At 41.1% G+C, this 19,611-nt stretch overlaps 1 protein-coding gene across 1 annotated transcript in view; it reads left to right on the forward strand.

Annotated features, from left to right (window-relative positions):
* Nucleotides 1-19,611, forward strand: part of baz1b (bromodomain adjacent to zinc finger domain, 1B) — an 88,487-nt gene that overhangs the window by 14,010 nt on the left and 54,866 nt on the right. The window contains exons 5-6 of the mRNA XM_063031227.1: nt 3,503-3,624; nt 4,072-4,269. Of these exons, the coding sequence (XP_062887297.1) occupies nt 3,503-3,624; nt 4,072-4,269 (320 nt within the window). The remainder of the gene's footprint in view (nt 1-3,502; nt 3,625-4,071; nt 4,270-19,611) is intronic.

Consider the following 19,611-nt stretch of genomic DNA (forward strand, 5'->3'; position numbering starts at 1 on the left):
ATGTTCCATAACGCTTCCAGGACAATGTTCTGTGAACAGATGAGACAGAAGTTGAATTTTTTTGTCAGAAATGCGGAGTGCTATGTTTGGAGGAAAAAGGGCACGGCACACCAACACAGAAACCTCATCCTAACTGAAGTATGGTGGAAGACGCATCATGGCTTGGACTGCTTGCAGTCATTGAGGGAACAATGAATTGAAAATTGTATCAAGACATTTTTACAGGAGAATGTCAGTGTAGTAGTCTGTCACCTGAAGCTTAATACAAGATGCAACAAGACAATGATCCAAAAGACAAAAGTAAACTAACAACAGAATGGTATAAAAAGAAGGAAATTCTTGTTTTGGAATGACCAAGTCAGAGTCATGACCTGAAGAGGGCTGTTCATGCACGATATCCTAGAAATATTGATGAACTGAAACAGTTTTGTATGGCGGAATGGTCTAAAATTTCTTCTCGCCATTGTGCAAGTCCAATCAGCAGCTACAGGAAATGTTTTGTTGTGGGATTAATGCTGCTAAAAGAGATTCTGCCAGTTATTAATTGCAAGGATTCACATACTCGGCCTTGGCTGTGAATGATTAAACAATATAATATAGTCATGAAAAGTACAATTATATGTTATTAGTTTAGATAGATGGTGTTTGTCTATTATTGTGACTTAGATAGAGATCAGACCACATTTTATAAGTAATTATTGCAGAAAACCAGGTAATGGTAAAGGGTTCACAAACTTTTTCTTGCAACTATATCTCTGAAATTTCTCCCTATCATCTTTCGATAACTTTAAAATTATGCCCTTTTGTATTAGGCATTTCTGCCCTAGAAAGGTCCCTGGCTGTTCACTCTATTTTTGCGTCTTCTACACTAATCCACAAGTTCTGTGTGATTTGCATATTTATTCAGCTGCCACGTCTTACTATTTGACTACTTTCTTTTAACCCTGCCCTTGTTATCTCTTCCAATTCCAAATGAAACTCTTATCATATTTTCAAACAGCTGTTGCAATCTTTCTCATGTCAAAACATTCAATATGTTGAGTAGGACCATTGGAGATCTTTGAAAATGGGAAAGTTTACTATCAAGTTCTCCACCCTTGATGCTGGAGAGGTTGAAATGACAGGCAAACTGAATAAGTATTTTGCGTCAGCCTTCACTATAGAAGATACCAGCACCATGTCTGAACTAGTGTCAGGGGCAGCAGTGAGTGTAATTGCTATTACTAAGGGGAAGGTCCTTGAAAAGCTAAAAGGTCTGAAGGTAGGTAAGTCCCCTGGACCAGATGGCTTCCAGGGAAAAGCTTGCCTGAGAAATCTTTTGGAATTCTTTGGGGAAATAATAAGCAGGATGGAAAAGGAGAGTCAGTGGATGTTGTTTACTTGGATTTTCAGAAGGCCTTTGACAAGGTGCTATAGATGAGGCTGCTAAATGAGATAGGAGCCTACATTTTTACTGGGAAAATGTGAGCATGGACAGAGGATTGGCTGACTGAAAGGATGCAAAGAGTGGGAATAAAGTGGCCTTTTCTTGTTGGCTGCCTATGACTAGAGAGGTTCCATGGAGATTGGTATTGGGTCCACTGCTTTTCACGTTATACATTAAAGATCTGGGTGATAGAATGGATGGCTCTGTGGCCAAATTTCTGGATGATATTAAGATAGGTGGAGGGGCAGATAGTGTTGAGGAAACAAGTTTGCAGAAGAATCTGAACAGATGAGAATGGGCAGAGAAGTGGCAGATGGAATATATTGTAGAGAAGTGTATGGTCATGCACTTTGCTGGAAGGAATAAAGACACATGACATTTTGAGAGTGGGAGCAAATTCGGAAATCGGTAGTGCAAGTTTGGTGGGGGGTTGGTACTAGTGCAGTGTTCCGTAAAGATTAACTTGGAGGTTGATAAAAGCAAATACAATGTTAGCATTCATTTTGAGAGGACTAGTGTATAAGAATAATGATGTCATTCTGAGACTTTATAAAGCATTAATCAAACCGCAGTTGGAGTACTTTGAGCAATTTTGGGTGCCATATCTGAGAGAGGATGTGCTTGGCATTGGAGAAGGTCCAGAGGAGGCTTCTGAGAATAATCCAGGGAGAGAAAGGGTTGATGGATGCAATGTGTTTGATGGCTCTGGGCATGTACTCAGTGGAGTTTAGAAGAATGGGGGAGGTGGTGTCTCATTGAAACCTACCAAATACTGGAAGGCCTAGGTAGATTAGATATGGAGAGGATGCTTCCAATAGTGGGAGAGTCAGGAACAAAGGGCCTCAAAATAGATATGAAGAAGAATTTCTGCAGCCACAGGGTAGTAAATCTGCGGAATTAGTTTCCTCAGATGTCCGTGGAAGCTAAGTCATTGGGTATATTTAAAGAGGAGGTTGAAAGGTTCTGAATTAGTAATGATATCAGTGATTACAGGGAAAAGGCAGGAGAATGGAGTTGAGAGGGAAAATAAATCAATCCTGATTGAATGGCAGAATAGCCTAATTTTGCTTCTGTATCATTTGGTCTTGTCTTTGGTGCAACAAATTATTGATTGATCCTTAAAATACTGTACCATTTGGTTTCTTTATGAAGTGGATACAGAGATATTTCCTGCAATTGCATGAAAGACAGAGAGTAGTTGTCTTGAAGAGGGGCTGCAGCTCTTTAATTGGAGTAAAATACTGGGGGGGGGGGCTTGAATTTTTTTTTTAAAGAAATACTTACTCACAAAGGATTCTGTAACCTAGAGGTTATAAAATTAAAATCATAAAAACAGTTGTGATTGGCATAATTTTTTTGCACAACTGATGAATCTTAGAATGCCCTGGCAGAAAATGTGGGGTAAGAAAGAAGATGGTGTTTTTTTTTTTGCCCCTCTAAGAAATACGTGGATAAATATTTCTAACAGTTTTAAAATTTTTAAAAAGTAGAAGGGCAGGGAATTATCACTAAATGAAAAAAAAATCAAGATCTACAGAAACTGGATTTATCCCTTCTGTTGTAAAATCCAAGGACAGGGAAACTGCTGAACTTGAAAAGCAGGCAAAAGTTAACCTGGCTGTTTGAGAATTTTTGCAATTGCAGTGGTATTTATTCCAAATTATGGTTCATGAGCTTTAAACGAGTCCTCCTAAGGAGAAGGATTTTTTGAATTTCCCAAAGTCCAATTGTAGTTAAGTGGAAGATTGAAAAATAAGTTGCAGCAAGGAGTAAAATGAGAACATCTTGAGTTTTTAAAGCTACTTCAGCGATAACTACCATGAAATGGTGTTTCTGACTGAAGAGGCATTTGACTTGTCAGTTAATAGGGCATTTCTACTCGTGTAATGTAATTATTGCGTGCTGAACAACATTGTACAATTCTACAAATCTTCCATGCAATGTTTTTAATGCTTTTCTACTGGCTTTCCTCCTTATTGAGTGTGATTGGTTTTTGCATACAGTAACCAGTCTATTGCTTGATTGAATTGAAACAGAACAGGCAGCAGTGTAATATAAATGTATTTTGCTGGTCAGGTGACAGAGCTCGTCGATCACCACGCAAGTTACCCACAAGCCTCAAGAAAGAAGAGAAGAAATGGGTTCACCCAAAATTCCTACCCTACAAATATGATGTAAAACTGCTGGAAGAGGATAAAGTAAGAGACAAAACAGACTTCTTAATTGGGTTTCTTTGATCAGCAATTTTTTTACAACCTGTGAGTAGTGAGATGTTTTCACAGGAAATGTTTCCCCAGCTTAGAGCCAGCTAGACAGTTGCAAGAATACGTGACATTGGATGATACAGTGCCTTGGAAAAAGTATTCTGCCCCCAGAGCTATTTTACTGTCTCATTTTCTAAATAGAAAATGTATTGAAGTTGGATTTTTTTGAGCTAATCTAACAAACATTGTACATCATGTCAAATCAAAAGAAAAATTCCAAAACCTGTCAACAGTTTACTAACAATTAAAAACCAAAATTATGAGGCTGAAAAAAAGTTTTCATATCCTTTGTAATTACTACACTAACTTTGCTCAGGTGCAACATATGGGTATTGCCTTACCAACTCACCGAATATGTTAATGTTCTTCTCATCGCTCTAGATTATAAGTAATGTTCCAACTGAAAGTCTCATCCGCTCGGAGCGGCCACCAAACAAAGAAATCCTGCGCTATTTCATCAGGCATAACTCGATGCGAATGGGGATGGGTGAAAATGCACCCTGGGTGGTGGAAGACAAACTTGTGGAGAAATATTCTTTGCCCAGTAAATTCAGTGACTTCCTGCTGTCTCCATACAAGGTAACAATTTTTATTTCACTAAAATAAAAAAGGATGAATTTTGTGCTTCAAATGCTAGTATCTATCATTATTTTGTTTATTTCCAGTTCAGACATGTAGGCAGATCCAAAGTAAAGCTCCTTGCACTTTTAATTCAGGGGTCCCCAACCTTTTTTGCACTGCGGACAGGTTTCATTTTGACAATATTCTTGCAGACCAGCCGACTGGGGGTGGGCGGGGGGGGGGGGAAGGTTGTTGCCAATGGACAAGAGTAGCAGTCAAATACATTGTGTTTACCTCGAGAAAGACTACAATGACCATGAAGCCTTGTGCGGGCACCATGCCCATGCGTGTACGTGCCGTTTTTTTTACTACAAATTGTTTTTGGCGATTCTGTTCGGGGGGGGAGGGGTTAATCACAACCGGAATATCGGTGCTAAGTGGCTAATACACTATTTATCTAACGAATTTAATATTAAATACACAGCACATATTTTCCTTGCATGAATATAGCGATAAGTCAATTATCAGGGGAGGTCGGGAGCTTGAAGTAAATGTTGAGCGAACTTCCAGTAGAAATGGTGGAAGCAGGTTCGATATTATCATTTAAGATTAAATTGGATAGCTATATGGACAGGAAAGGAACGGAGGGTTATAGGCTGAGTGCAGGTCAGTGAGGCTAGGTGAGAGTAGCGTTCGGCATGGACTAGAAGGGCCGAGATCGCCTGTTTCCGTGCTGTAATTGTTATATGGTTATATAAGTAAGTCAATAGCATCATAAAGTTTGGATATAAAACACACAGCACATATTTTCCCCGTATGAACATATAAAATCATTGCAACGCATCAATATTGCTGAATCAGTGGGAGCCCTGGGCTTGTTTTCCTGAAACAAGACGGTCCTATCAAGGGGTGATGGGAGACAGCGATACTCGAATGGGTTCCTTATGTCTGGTCTATTCTGCAATTTAGTTTTTGTTACATTCATTGCAGAGATATGTTGGAAATGGAAGCAACGTTTTCAGTGCTTCAGCGGCTATCTCAGGATATTCAGCCTTGACTTTGATCCAGAATGCCGGCAGAGATGTTATGTCAAACGTACTTTTCAGCCCGCCGTCATTTGCAAGCTTGAGGAGTTGATCTCCTTCCCGCACTGACATAGATGACGCGCGTGTAATGATCTCGTGTGTGTTCAAACTCAACAGGGTGTGACAGGGAATGAGGAAAGGCGCAGCTGACTTCTATCGCCAAATCATATCGTTTCCTCGCAGCCCGGTAGCACATGCCTGGCGGCCCAGTGGTTGTGGACCACTGTTTTAATGAGCTAGCTTAGCTGCACTTGAGCACATTTCATCATTTTCTCTTAATTGACTTTTCATGTCCATGTAGTATCTGAATTGTGCTTTGGGCTATATACCTGAAATAAGTTGTGTATTTTCCACCTCTGGACTTCACCCTGTAAAAATGTGAAGTGATTCATTTTGGGAGGTTGAATTAGAAATCTTAAGTAAAACTTAATGGCAGGATTCTTGGTAGTGTGGGCGGGATAGGGGGATCTTGGGCTTCATATCCATAGATCCCTCAGAGTTGCAGTGCAAGTTGATAGGGTTGTTGGGAAAGCATACGGTGCATTGGCCTTCATTAGTCGGGGGAGGGGGGAGTGGGATTGAGTTAAGACCTGAGAGGTAACTGGCTGCTTCTGCCCCTCATTATCCTCATACTTCAACTCCATTTTATTCCCTTTGGTTTAGACTCTTCCCACCTACGCTCTATGACACTTCACATGCTCTTGATCTCTTCAACAAATTCCAATTCCTTGGCCCTGACTGCCTCATTTTCTTTTTCTTTTCTTTTTATTTTTAAATACTTCATTTTCAAAATTTTCAAAAAAAATCAACAAAAACATACCAGCTCAGACATGTATAAAAAAGAAATAAGCAAAAAAAAAAGACAACATTAGAGGGATGCCTGTTGTACAAAGTACTCAAAAATACTAAACATTAAATCTCAAATGAGGGCCGTGAGAGATCAGCTGGGGGGAAATTGCTCATCCGCCCCGGCCTCGTCCAGGTAGGCAAGAAATGGATCCCAGATAGCCTAAAATTTTTTAATTGAATTGGTTCTCAAGAACCTAAGTTTCTCCATCTGTATGACTGAGATCATATCAGCCATCCATCTCCGAAAGGAAGGGGGAGAAGGTGATTTCCATTCCCTCAAGGTAAGTCTTTTGGCAGCAATCATCCCCAGCTTCAGAGACTGTTGAATGGCTGCAGGGAAACAAATAGTAGATTGTGAGAAGCCAAATATAGCAAGACCTGCTTCCAAGGGGAAGGATCTTTTATGGGCCTTTGAGTACCAGTCAAATCCAATCAGTAATGGGCAAAACCAAAAGGTGTGTGATAACGTGGCTTCCGTCCCTTGTCATCTGTCACACATTGGCGAGGCAGAAGGGTAAATTCTGTGCAATCTAAGTTTAGAGCAATGGAGACGGTGGACAACTTTAAACTGGATCAGTTGGTGCCTGCTGTTAACAGAGCAAGCCTGTATCATAGACAAACACTTATCCCAGGCAGCTTCAGATAATTCGATGCCCAACTCCTCTCTCCAGGCGTCTCTAATCTTCACAGTAGAGGCTACAGTGCAATTATCAAACTAACGTACAAACTTAGAAACGAGATGCCTGGAGTCAGGAGGGCTCTTTAAAATATCAAAAAACATATGTTTCCCTGGAAGGATTTCAAATTACAAATCTTAGCTTGAATGTAGTGTCTAATTTGCAAACAATGAAAAAAGTGCGAATCAGGCAGCTCAAATTTCTCTTTCAGCAGACTGAATGTTGCAAACCGTCCTTCTATGTACAGGTCTTCAATAGAAACTAGACCCTTCTCCCTCCAAACATGGTATATTTTATCTGACCAGGAGGGTAGACAGGAGTGATTGAAACAGATTGGTGTTTGTACAGAGGTCTCTGGTAAATTCAGAACACTCCTAATCTGATTTAGAATTCTGACAGAAGTTTTCCAAAACAAAACTCAAACTTTTTGAAGTCCCAGGCTTCTCTAACTTGGAGAACAGCATGGCTGGCAAGGAGGAATTGACAACAGACTTAGACTCCCTACATAGCCACAAGGGAGCCCCAGGGACTAGGTTATCTGGAGCCCCCTGTTGCCAAAACATTAAAGCCCTAGCATTGACAGCCCAATAATAGTGCTGACTATCTCATTTTTACCATGAATGTCCAGTCCCTGTACACTTCTTCCCTCCATCAAGAAGGTCTTAAAGCTCCTTGTTTCTTTCTTGACAAAAGAGCCCATCAGTTCCCCTTCCATCACCACAGTCCTCTTATCTGGCAGAGCTGGTCTTCAACTTCAATAATTTCTCCATTGGCTCTGCCTACTTACTCCAAATTCATGCGGTAGCTATTTGTACCTGAGTGGGCCCCAGCTATGCCTCCCTTTTCATTGGCTGTGAGAAGCAATTCATGCTCCAATCCTTCCCTAGCAGTGCTCCCCAATTCTTTCTGCGCTACATTGACTACTGTATTTGTGCTGCTGCATGCATGCTGAGCTCATCAATTTCATGAACTTTTGCCTCCAACTTCAACCCTGCCCATAAATTCACTTGGTCCATTTCTGATGCCTCTCTCTCCTTTCTTGATCTCTTTCTGGAGGAGGCTTTCCTTTCCAGGACATCAAAAATGTCCTCCTTCAAAGAACAGGGGTTCCTTTCCTCCACCATTGATGCTGCCGTCACCCACATCTCCCATTTCTCAGACATCTGGCTGACCCCATCTTCCTGCCTCTTCATAGGGATAGAGTTCCTCTTGTCCTCACCTACAACTAAACACATCTTTAGCTCTCCTCTCCCCATTCTTTGAATTTTGCAGGGATCTGTGATTTCCTTGAACATTTGTCCCTCTCCCCTCCTGGCACATATTGTTGCAAGCGCCAAAAATGCTACACCTGCCCATTCACCTTGTCCCTCACCGCCATTCAGGGCCCCATACAGTCCTTCTAGGTGAGGCAACACTTCAGCTGCAAACCTTTTGGGGCCAGGAGGTGTTCCTGATGGGTCCTCCTCTGCATTGGAGACACCAGATGTAAATTGAGGGACCGTTTTGTGGAGCATCTGTGCTCCATCCGAAAGAGGAATTTCCCAGTTGCCAGCCTATCCCCATTCCCATTCCGGCATGTTGGTCTATGGCCTCCCCTTCTGATATGGTGAGGCCACTCTTGATGGAAGAGCAGTACCTCTAATTCCGTGTAGGTACTCTCCAACCTGATGGTATGAGCATCGATTTGTCCTTCCAGTAATTTTATTTTTTTCTTTTCCCCTGCCCCATTTCTCTCTGGCCTCTTACCTGTTCTCACCTGCCTGTCACCTCCCAAAGGTGCCCCACCTTGTTCCCTTTCTCCTATAGTCCACTCTCATTGCGTATCAGATGCCTCCTTCTCCAACACTTTACTTTTCCCACCCACCTGGTTCACCTACCTAGCTTGTCCTCCTTCCTCTCCCCCACCTTTTTATTCTGATATTTTCCCCCTTCCTTTCCTGTCTTGAAGAAGGGCCTTGACCCAAAACGTTGACTGTTTGTTTATTTCCTCAGATGCTGCCTGACCTGCTGAGTTCCTCCAGCTCTGTGTGTGTGTGTGTTTGCGTTCCTCTGGATTTTTAGCATCTGCATAATCTTTTGTGTTTATGATTTGCTGCTGGTACTGTGTTTTGTATGTTGACCCCTGAGGAACATTGTTTGGCAATATTCAAGTGTATGGTTGAATGACAATTACACTTGAACTTGTATTGAGCAAGCCAACTTATTTTAATTAGTTAGGAGATTGTTATGTACCAGATGTGAGGTGATGCTTCAAAAATACTGAAGTTATTTTTCATACTGCTATGAAGTATAGGAGTATAGTCAGTAGGTTTCAATAGGTACATTTAATGTCAGAGAAGTGTATACAATATACAACCTGAAATTCTTTTTCTTCGCAAACATCCAGGAAAACAGAGGAGTGCCTCAAAGAATGAACTACGGTTAAATGTTAAAACCCCAAAGCCCCTCCCCAACTCCTCCCCTCCCATGCATAAGCAGCAACAAAGCAATGACCCTCCCCCTCCAGCAAAAAAGCATCGGCAGCCCCCACTAAGCACTCAAGATACATTTACAGTAAAGACTACTCCTTCACCTGGTAACTTGACATACCACAGGCTCTCTCTTGCTCCCTAATAAGGGAAAAAGAGGTATCCCTGTTTCAGTGAGAGGGGAGACATAACACCATAATCCAGCCAGTTGTTTTGTTAAGTCTGTTGCGTCACTCTTTCCGAGCTCTGTGCCCAAAGAACTCGGGTCTCTGGGCTCGTAGCCAGCAGCCAGCTCACTGCTTCTGATCTTCTGCTACTCCCATGACACTTCAGGTGGCGACACCAACATCAAATCAGCCCGTCTCAAGAGCCACGAAAATCCAGCGCCCTGAAGGCCGCGTCTTTGGCATATCGAAAAGCGGCTGGTTGTGAGGCCCTGAGAGAAGGTCCTATTTCTGCTGAGAAATGAAGTCAGTGTGTAACTGCAGGTCAGGGTCTTCACAAGAACCTTGAAAGTGGGGGGCGGTGGGGGGGGGAAGAGATATCAAAGATAGAAGTAGAGCTGTTTCCGAAGATGCAAGCAAATGAGTCGCCATTAGGTGCCAACCTAAGCTCTGCCCCTTAGGTGTCATACATTTGTTCCTATTGTTTTGTCTGACTAAATGGATGTTTTTGTGTTTTTTGTCTCAATTGTTCAAGCTTTTGCTAAATTTAAGCATGGGTCTTAATCCTTCGTCATTATTGGTTCAACCCAGTTAAATTACTCCAATCATGAGCATACTTATTTTGGTCTGATTACAGATGTGTTCATTTTGTTTCACTTGTGTTGAAAATTAATTCTCTGTATTGTAGAACACCCTTTCCTCTATTGCTCAGCAGTCTGTGCTAGGTCCCTGGAAAATGTATTGTAACTAAAGCAATAGACAATGGCAGTTGTGTGGAATACTATCTTGATCAGTCTGTTTAAAACTGCCAGATATCCTCTACCAAGGTTGTGTTTAAGTACATTAATTCACAATATTATATCCCATGATCTGTCATTAGTAGCAGCCATATGTGATTGTCCATTTTTTTTGTTGTAGAGCTGCTGATATGATTTTTACATGGTGCTACAGGAGTCATATAGCACGGGAAATGGCCTGTTTACTTACGGATTTGAAGTTTTCTTTGCTGAAAGCTCAGGCAGGTAGTTGCATCAAGGGATTAACAGCATAGCTATCTCTCTTTTGCCTACTCCAACGTGTACAAATGAGTGACCAACAGTAGAAGTTCGTCTCCAATGGAGTATAAAGAGAAGGGTCACTTATTGTATCATTTGTATCAAGGACCTGAACCATGGTAACATGTTAAGTTATAAGGCTGTGATTTCCTAAACCAGGAAGCAAGCTTGGCACCCAACAGATAATGAAATGTAAAATCTATTGATTACTTTTATCTCCATTCTCATCAGTGGTAATTGAGAATAAGTTCAGAGTTATTTAAGAATAAGTAGGGAATGGAGGAGACAGGAAGGTGAGAACAGGAGGCTGGGTGCGTGCGAGCGAATGAAGTACCACCAGTTGGAATCGGGCGAGTGTCTGCTTTTCCTGAACAATGGAAGAAGTTTGTACCTTGATCTTCGGGGCCGGGGCCCAACAGTGAGCAAATCACGGCGCCCGTCGCAGGAGGCCGCGTCGCAGGCTCTGGGCTCGGCTGGATCTTCGGGGCCGGGGCCCCACAGTGAGCAAATTGCGGCGCCCGTCGCGGGAGGCTGCATCGCAGGTTCTGGGCTCGGCTGGATCTTCGGGGCCCAACAGTGAGCAAATCGCGGCACCCGTCGCGGGAGGCTGCATCGCAGGTTCTGGGCTCGGCTGGATCTTCGGGGCCGGGGCCCAACAGTGAGCAAATCGCGGCGCCTGTCGCGGGAGGCTGCGTCGCAGGTTCTGGGCTCGGCTGCAGCTTTCGGACCACTCCATGATTTACACTGAAATTTAAGTCACCTTAATGTTTCATCTTGTTTTTTTTTATTGTTATTTGATGTGTTTTCAAGCTATTTTAATTGACAAATTCAGCTTGACGTAGAGCCCCATCTGATTGACAATGTTTGTATTGACAGGTTTGTGCAAGCAGTTTTGTTGGGTCAGTGAGTCCATGCACGGTGGTCGCAAGTTTCAAATACCATCTACTTCTAATAGGGAACAATAGGTAGTTTCTTTGCGTATCAATCTTAACCGATGTTTTGATTTCTTGGTAAATAACAATTATGGTTCAAATTGGCACAATAAAAAAATAAGTAAGTTGAGTTGTTGTGAGAGGCCCCTCTTGGAAAGTGCCAGTGGTGTCTTCCTTTCTAATCCTGAAGAAGGGTCTTGGCCCAAAACATTGACTGTTTATGAATTACCATCGATGCTGCCTGGCCTGAGTACTTCCAGCATGTTGTGTGTGTTGTTCAGGGTTAGACAAGTACTTCATGGGCAAGGGGGTGAATGATAATCATGGATAGATGAGGGAATGGGGTTCAGATTGCGGTTAGATCAGCTGTGATATGAATGAGTGCCCAAGTTGCCTATTCCTGCTAACTTGTCTCAGTAAAGGGTTAAGTGAGATATTTGAAACATGATCTTAGTGTTTAGCATATTTATGTCTTTAATAATTTTTTTTCTCTGGCAGAAAATTTGCCACTCTTCTCAAATAAGAGCTTGCTGGATGTTTGCTTCAGCGTTTGTATTTGGTCAATACTTTTTCCTTTCTAGAAATGGGAGCAAACTGGACCTAATACATATAACATGATGCTTATTTTATTTGTTATCTGCTATCTGCATGCTGTAACCCTGCATGTTTCTGGATTCATTTATTAAATTTTCAAAACTATAATTTTGAAAAACCTCTATCAGGATTGAGTGGAGGAAAATGTGATTTGATGCAATAATGTGAAATTTGAAATGATTTTATGTGTTGTAATTCTATGTTAAAATTAATATTCTATCTGAAATTTATTGCCACAGAGGACTATGGAAGCTAGGTCATTGGATGTATTTATGGCAAAGATTGATAGGTTCTTAATAGGTAAAGGGATTAAGGGTTACAAGGAGTTGGAGACAGAGTTGATTTGAAAAAATAATTAGTCATGAATGATAGGTTAACTCAATAGGCCAAATGCCTAATACTTTTCCTATATCTTTTGGTCTGAAACAAGCTCTCTTGGCCAGGGTGTTTTGATTGATGTGAAAGTTTTACTTCCTTTTATGTGTTTTCCTTGTTTTCTCTGGGCAATTGGCTAACTGCTGCTAACAAAATATGGAGGTATTGTCTGGTTAAAGGATTTTAATTCCCTCATTTTGTTTAAAAAAAAAGCAATGTGCCATGTGTGTGGTTGCTTAGCTCTACCCAGGTCTATAGTCTCAGGTGAGATTGTTACAGTTGTTAAATGGCCAGGAATGAAGACATGATCAATAAATGAAGCTTCCTGTTTCTGGTTTTTGTGGTGATGCATGTAATTTTGTTTGTTTTTATCAGGAAAGAAATTAGAAGAGCAGTCCCAGGTTACAAGCTATAGATTTAAATTAGTGTTGCCAGGTTGTTTCTTGTATAATAACGCAAATGTTTGAATTTCTGTATTTAAAATGTCAGTCTCTATATGCCTGCAGCCTCCTTTGCCTTGCCTAGTTAAATTAATGTGCAATGGAGTCATGTATCAGTTAACTTCAGCTGGGCTGGCTGGAGGGCTGATGCTATTGAAAGCTTTACCTACTCTGCTAAGAAGAATAAAGATTCCATGCAGAATCGCCTGTTGAAGAAACATATGGATGTAAATACTGTGGTTTTCAGACCTCATTCGATTGTGTCATGGTGGGGGTTGGTTGAATTAAAGAGTGCAGTGAAAATTGGCAAGAAAATTAAAATTATGTATTATAGATTATTTTAAAATGGATTACAAGTAATAAAGTGCCTTTATATAAATGCAGATTAAATATCTGATGTCATATCAGTGCTTTGGCTTGTCTTAAACAGTTGTGAATTGAAGTAATGGTGTCTTCTTCATTACCTTAATTATGTTCCTAGTTCAGCAATTCACTCCCACAGACTAGTACTGCAGTTGCTCACCTGACAGTACAATGTTTTTATTGGTGCATTCATGGGGTCTCTTTTTCCCCTCTGTAAGCCTGTCCCCAAATTAAGAGAATAGGGGTGTTGATTTTTATGCTCAAGTTTCTTGGCAAAAGTAGGAAATTGGAATACGGACACAATAATAAGGAATGGGCACATTTTCACAATTGAATAAAACTTTGGTCAATTGGGCAGATTTTTGAATTGGATTTTGAAGTTACTGGTTTGAATTGGCTCCAAAATGGATGCTGTTCTTTGGTCTGAAGTTTTCCATTGGATTGTTAATCTAAAAATGTATATTTCATTTAGATACATACTGATCAGCTTATAAATGATTATTTTTATTCTCTCAAATTTCTGATTCAGCATTCAGAAGTTAATTGCCAAAAGCCAAATGCATTTGATCAGTGTCTGTGGTCCTGATGAATGGTCTCAGCCTGAAATGTCAGCTGTTTACTCTTTTCCATAGATGCTGTCTGGCCTGCTGAGTTCTTCCAGCACTTTGTGTGTATTGCTTGAATTTCCAGCATCTGCAGATTTTCTCGTGTTTGTAAGCTGTTTATCTTTATTTATCTTTCTTTTTGGTTTGGATACCAAAACAGTATTTGAATTTCATGAGAAAATAAACTGGTAAAATTTTGGGGCAAGTTTAATAAAGAACGGAAAGCCACGAATATAATTGAATGAATAGTCTTAAAGGAGAAAATACTCAGCAGATCAAGGAACACCAGTGGAGAGATGCAATTGAAGTTCAGTGAGTGGATTACCAATTTTCCTAGAAAGTTTTAAGTTTTTTTTTAAATTCACGCGTTTCTCTTATTGAAAGCAAAGGTGGAGTGGCAGAAGAATCGGCTTGAAATAGCTTGCAGGAAAAACAATTCTGGATCATTGGATGATCTTAGAGGTGAGAGAGATGCCTTGAAACTTGTGTGATTCAGCCATTTTCTGATGGAAAGCTGCACCAGTTGAATGCCACTTGAAAGTGACTTTAGCAATTAAAGGTAAAGGCTATATAAAGGTTATTAAGTAAAGTGGGGTACAGAACATGTTCGTGTAAACAAAATAGAGAATATTCCGTTAGCTTTTATTTTGATGTAATAATTTTTTTTAGAAAAGTTTGTCTTTTGAAGCAATCAGGAAGGGAGTTATGTACTAGTTACATAATGATTAAAGTACAAATCTCCAAGAGTATTTTTATTGGAGTAACTACTTCATGGCCAGTCCTTATTTAAACCTCATTTAAATGAGGTTTATGTAGCAGATATATTTAAGTGCCATCCACTTTCAATTTGATATAGGTTTGTGTTGCGCTTCCTCTTTCCAGGTATAATGTTGGGTTAATGCGCCTTTGTGACAAACTTTCAAATCATTGATGTTTGTTTTTGAAGGTGTCTGTTCTCAGTGACAAAATATAAAATTATAATAGGTGACTTGGTGCAGTTCTAATTAACTGTGTTTTCAGTTACAGGTTTAGTTCATATTTGCCTTTTAAGCAGCTTTGAAAAGAAACGTTTATGTTTTTTCTATGAAAATAAATTATTAGTATTAGCGGCAGAGACTCGAGCTAATTTGCAGACTGCTTCGGCTCATGAAGTTCCTTCTGTGAAGTTTTGATGTATCAGTCCTGTATATGTGGATTAGCACTGAAACATGTTTCTGATGTTTATCATAGCAGCTGGATTTCCAATTGAAATTGGAAATTTCAGGCAATTACAGCAAGGAAGGATTGGTCCCAAAATAACTGCAGCTGGGTGTGCCGGTGGACTGAGAAGCACATCAAGTATAACATTTCTTAGATTTGTGAGACTGTTGCCAGGACTTGAGGGCCTGAATTATGGGGAGAGGGTAGGTAGGCTAGGACTTTATTCCTTGGAATGTAGGAGAGTGTGCATTGACCTTGTAAAGGTGTATAAAATTATGAGGATCATAGATAGGGAAAATGCACACAGTCTATTTTTTTCAGAAAAGGAGAGCCACAAACTTAAGGGCGTAAGTTTAAGGTGAGAAGGGAGGGACCTGAGGGGCAACTTTGTGCAGAGGGTGGTGAGTATGAGCTACCAGAGGATGTGATTGAGACAAGTATTATAACTTACTTAAAATACATTTGGACAGGTATGTGGGATAGGAAAGACTTACAGCTGTGGTTCACAAACTTTTTTGAATTATGGTCCCTTTGGCTCCCGACCACATCTCCAGCACCCCATTCTCCCTTTCTGGGAAAAAAATAGGAACAGCAAATTCAAAGCAGTAACAAATAATTGCAAAAAAAAATTCAAATCTATTTAAAGCTACAAATAAAATTATTTAGTTACTGTAAAAATTTTCAACAGTTTTAGAGTGCTCATGAGTAGTCCAAATATTCTCTACTTCATTGCTTTTTGGCCTTTCATTGCGATGGGTGGGTTTGATGTAGTGGTTTGATGATGTGGCTTCTCGACATCAGGCTGAGTGTCATTCAGAAGGAGTCTCAGATCCCCACGTTCAGTAATTCACAGTCTGGCATTACTTTGAAAAAAGTAGGGTGACTGCACTGAAACTGTGCTTCACTAAGTATGATTTCAGAAAAGCAATAAAGAACATGTTGACCCTTTTTCACAGTGCATAATAGCGCTTAGGGATTGCTTTCTGCAATCAAAAGTTGTTAATAATTTTTAGAACCTCTGCTTCGGCTCAGCCATTTATAGCGAGATCAGTTCTTTCTCCATCCTTTTTGTTAATTCCGTATTACAAGTGTTGTGACAAGAATACACATAGATTAAGATGTAGCTGTCCTGTGCTGGCACCAGTGGAATCAGCAGTTGGTCTGCCACCTGTCTTCAGGCGAGAGAGAGATAAGGAAAACAATGGGGCAACATTTGGAGATGTTAATGAAGGAAAGAGAGCTGTCAAGAGCGGCTCCCCCTTTGAACCCTGAACTGTTTGAAGTGATGGACAGGCGATACCCCAGCAGGGGGATAAAAAGGGACAGGTTTGCTAAGGCAGGACACACACGACACCCGAGGTAACAAGACCCTGGAAGCGGTGCGTCTCTCACAAGTCGGTGGGAAGTACTGGGCCATAAACGCACAGGGTGGAAAGGCACGATCGGCGGGAACCTGGTGTGTGTCCACCCTTGCCTGGGTGCCAGTTTCAGCGCAGGGAAACGATTGTATCTGGAAATGGAGGGGTCACGGTCGGTGACCTCAGATGACATCACAAAGGACTCGCCCGAAAGCTGACTGCGAAGGTCTGTCTGGAAGCCTTGAATATTCATTCGTTTTGCTCTCTCTCTCCTTCCCCCCCCCCCCCCCACCGTCCATCGCCACGGCAGCGATTACTGCGAACTGAACTAAATTGAACGGAACTTTGCGTCACTTTGAAACTGGTCATTTACCCCTAGACAACGATAGAGCTTGATTAATCCTGTTATCTTAATTCTGTGTACATGTGTGTTTATCATTGCTGAACTGTTGCATTTATTATCCTTTTGATTAGGGCACTGTGTTGCTTGTTTCTTTAATAAAACTTTCTTAGTTCTAGTAATCCAGACTCCAACTGAGTGATCCATTTCTGCTGGTTTGGCAACCCAGTTACGGGGTACGTAACAGTGTTCAGGAATGGATTTATTACCCAATCTGGAACTAGAATCAAGAAAATCCTGAAATCTCTCTGACGTATCTTTAAGCAACACACATAAAAGTTGCTGGTGAACGCAGCAGGCCAGGCAGCATCTGTAGGAAGAGGTGCAGTCGACGTTTCAGGCGGAGACCCTTCGTCAGGGTCTCGGCCTGAAACGTCGACTGCACCTCTTCCTACAGATGCTGCCTGGCCTGCTGCGTTCACCAGCAACTTTTATGTGTGTTGCTTGAATTTCCAGCATCTGCAGAATTCCTGTTGTTGACGTATCTTTATGCAGCTCACCCAGGTGGGCACGGTATACTTGAAGATCATCATCTTGTATTTTTTCTTTCTCTTCTAACACAGAGGCTTGGAAATTAGAAAAGTTCGTGATGGCCAATGTTGCACTTAAATAGGGCTAACTTGGACAGAAATGTAGGGACGCCTGATTTGACTTTGATAAAATTCACATCATCTCCTTGGAAGTGAAGATTGATTTAATTAAGCTTAGCGAATAATTTTACTAAATAGGCAATGTCACATCCAATATTCTTGAGTTGATTACTAAATGAAGCATCTGTGTCTTCAATGAAGTTTTCTTTTGACTGTTCATCATCCTCAATGCAAAGCTCTCAAAATTGTCAAATTGAGAGCTTGGGACTTGATTTTATGTACCACTGTGATAACAGTATTTAATGATTTAAGCAATACACACAAAAAATGCTGGTGAACACAGCAGGCCAGGCAGCATCTGTAGGAAGAGGTACAGTCGACGTTTCAGGCCGAGACCCTTCGACAGGACTAACTGAAAGAAGAGATAGTAAGAGATTTGAGAGGGGGAGGGGGAGATCTGAAAGGATAGGAGAAAACTGGAGGGGGAGGGATGGAGCTAAGAGCTGGAAAGTTGATTGGCAAAAGGAATACGAGGCTAGAGAAGGGAGAGGATCCTGGTTCGGGAGGCCTAGGGAGAAAGGGGGGGGGGAGCCCAGAGGATGGGCAAGGAGTTATAGTGAGAGGGACAGAGGGAGAAAAAAGAGGGGGAAAAAGGGGGAAAAAAAAGGGATGGGGGTACAAAGGGGAGGTGGAGAAGTCAATATTCATGCCACCAGTTTGGAGGCTACCCAGATGGAATGTGAGGTGTTGTTCCTCCAACCTGAATGTGGCTTCATCTTGACAGTAGAGGAGGGCGTGGATAGACATATCAGAATAGGAATGGGACATGGAATTAAAATGTGTGGCCACTGGGAGATCCTGCTTTCTCTGGCAGACAGAGCGTAGGTGTTCCGCGAAACGGTCTCCCAGCCTGAGTCGGGTCTCGCCAATATATAGAAGGCCACATTGGGAGCACTGGACGCAGTATATGAGTTTTTTGCGACAGGACGCTGTCTGAACTACACAGTGAACTGTAAGCGTTTTAGATACAGCTTTTCTCAAGAAATAACCCCATGGTGACATCCTGTCGTTGATGGTGTTCCATCTGTTGTACAAGCAAGACTGTTGGTGAGGGGAATGTTCTTCTGTTTGAAAAATTGCTCAACAACCCAAAATATTGACTCCCCCTTCGTACCTGCTTCTAGTCTCCTTGCAAATAACAACTTCTGAATCATGCTTTCATCTTCTATGAAGCAAACATGACCAAGAAACAAAGTTTGGTTTCCTGGTAAAGTTGACTTAGTCGACTACAGAGCAAATTCTGTTGGTCAATGTATGTTGCACCAATATGTCTTACACATTCTTAGACACTTCATCTATTTGTCTTTGAACAGAGTTGTCACTGAGTAGAATCCTTTTAATTATTTTGTTTGGTGACATATGCAAAACTGTACTCAGAACCTCCTTTATTGTTCTTCAATTGTTTGGGGCTTTCCAGATTTAGCAATAAACAATGAGATGTTGTATGAAGCACAGAAATAATCACTGTTTTGTTGTGAAGTGCTGGCAAACACGTTTTGAAGTGTTTTCTGTTCTGTTTTGTACCCTAATTAACAGAAATTGCGTCACTGCGTGACGAGTATGGAAATTGTACCTGCTAACACTGTACTGTAGTAGTGAGTGGCAATAATGCACGGCTGGGCTTGGAAATATCAATTTTCTTCAGTCCAGATCTCATGATATGTCAAATACAGAAGTGTCATATTGATTTTCAACAATTATAATGCGCCTCGAGCAAAGTCTAAAAGAATAGTGGGTTAGCAAGAGATGTGATTATGTCTCATTGTAATCAATTATGAGGCACTGAGGATTAAGTGCTTGTAATAAGTAATTAATATCGTGTATTAAGCTTGTAATCCCTCAGCCACCCCCCATCTTTATCACCAAAGGGCTTCTTTCTGTGCTGCTTTACTCTAACTCTAATTTTTTAATTAGTAATGAATTCTAAGCTAAAATGATACAATACGCGGAAAATATCCTCGAGTTTCCTTCCTTTTAGTTCTTAAGTGAGCTGTTCACTAATTTGTGGATGACAGTAAAATGTTTAAAGTTGCAAAAAGATGTAGGTACAACTGGGAAAGTGGATAAATGAGTAGCAGGTGGAATTTAGCCCTAGCTGAGTTGCGAAGGATGTGTTTTGGGAAGTAGCCAGGCAGGACATGTACA

This window comes from Mobula hypostoma, chromosome 23, assembly GCF_963921235.1.
Source record: "Mobula hypostoma chromosome 23, sMobHyp1.1, whole genome shotgun sequence".
NCBI lineage: Eukaryota > Metazoa > Chordata > Chondrichthyes > Myliobatiformes > Myliobatidae > Mobula > Mobula hypostoma.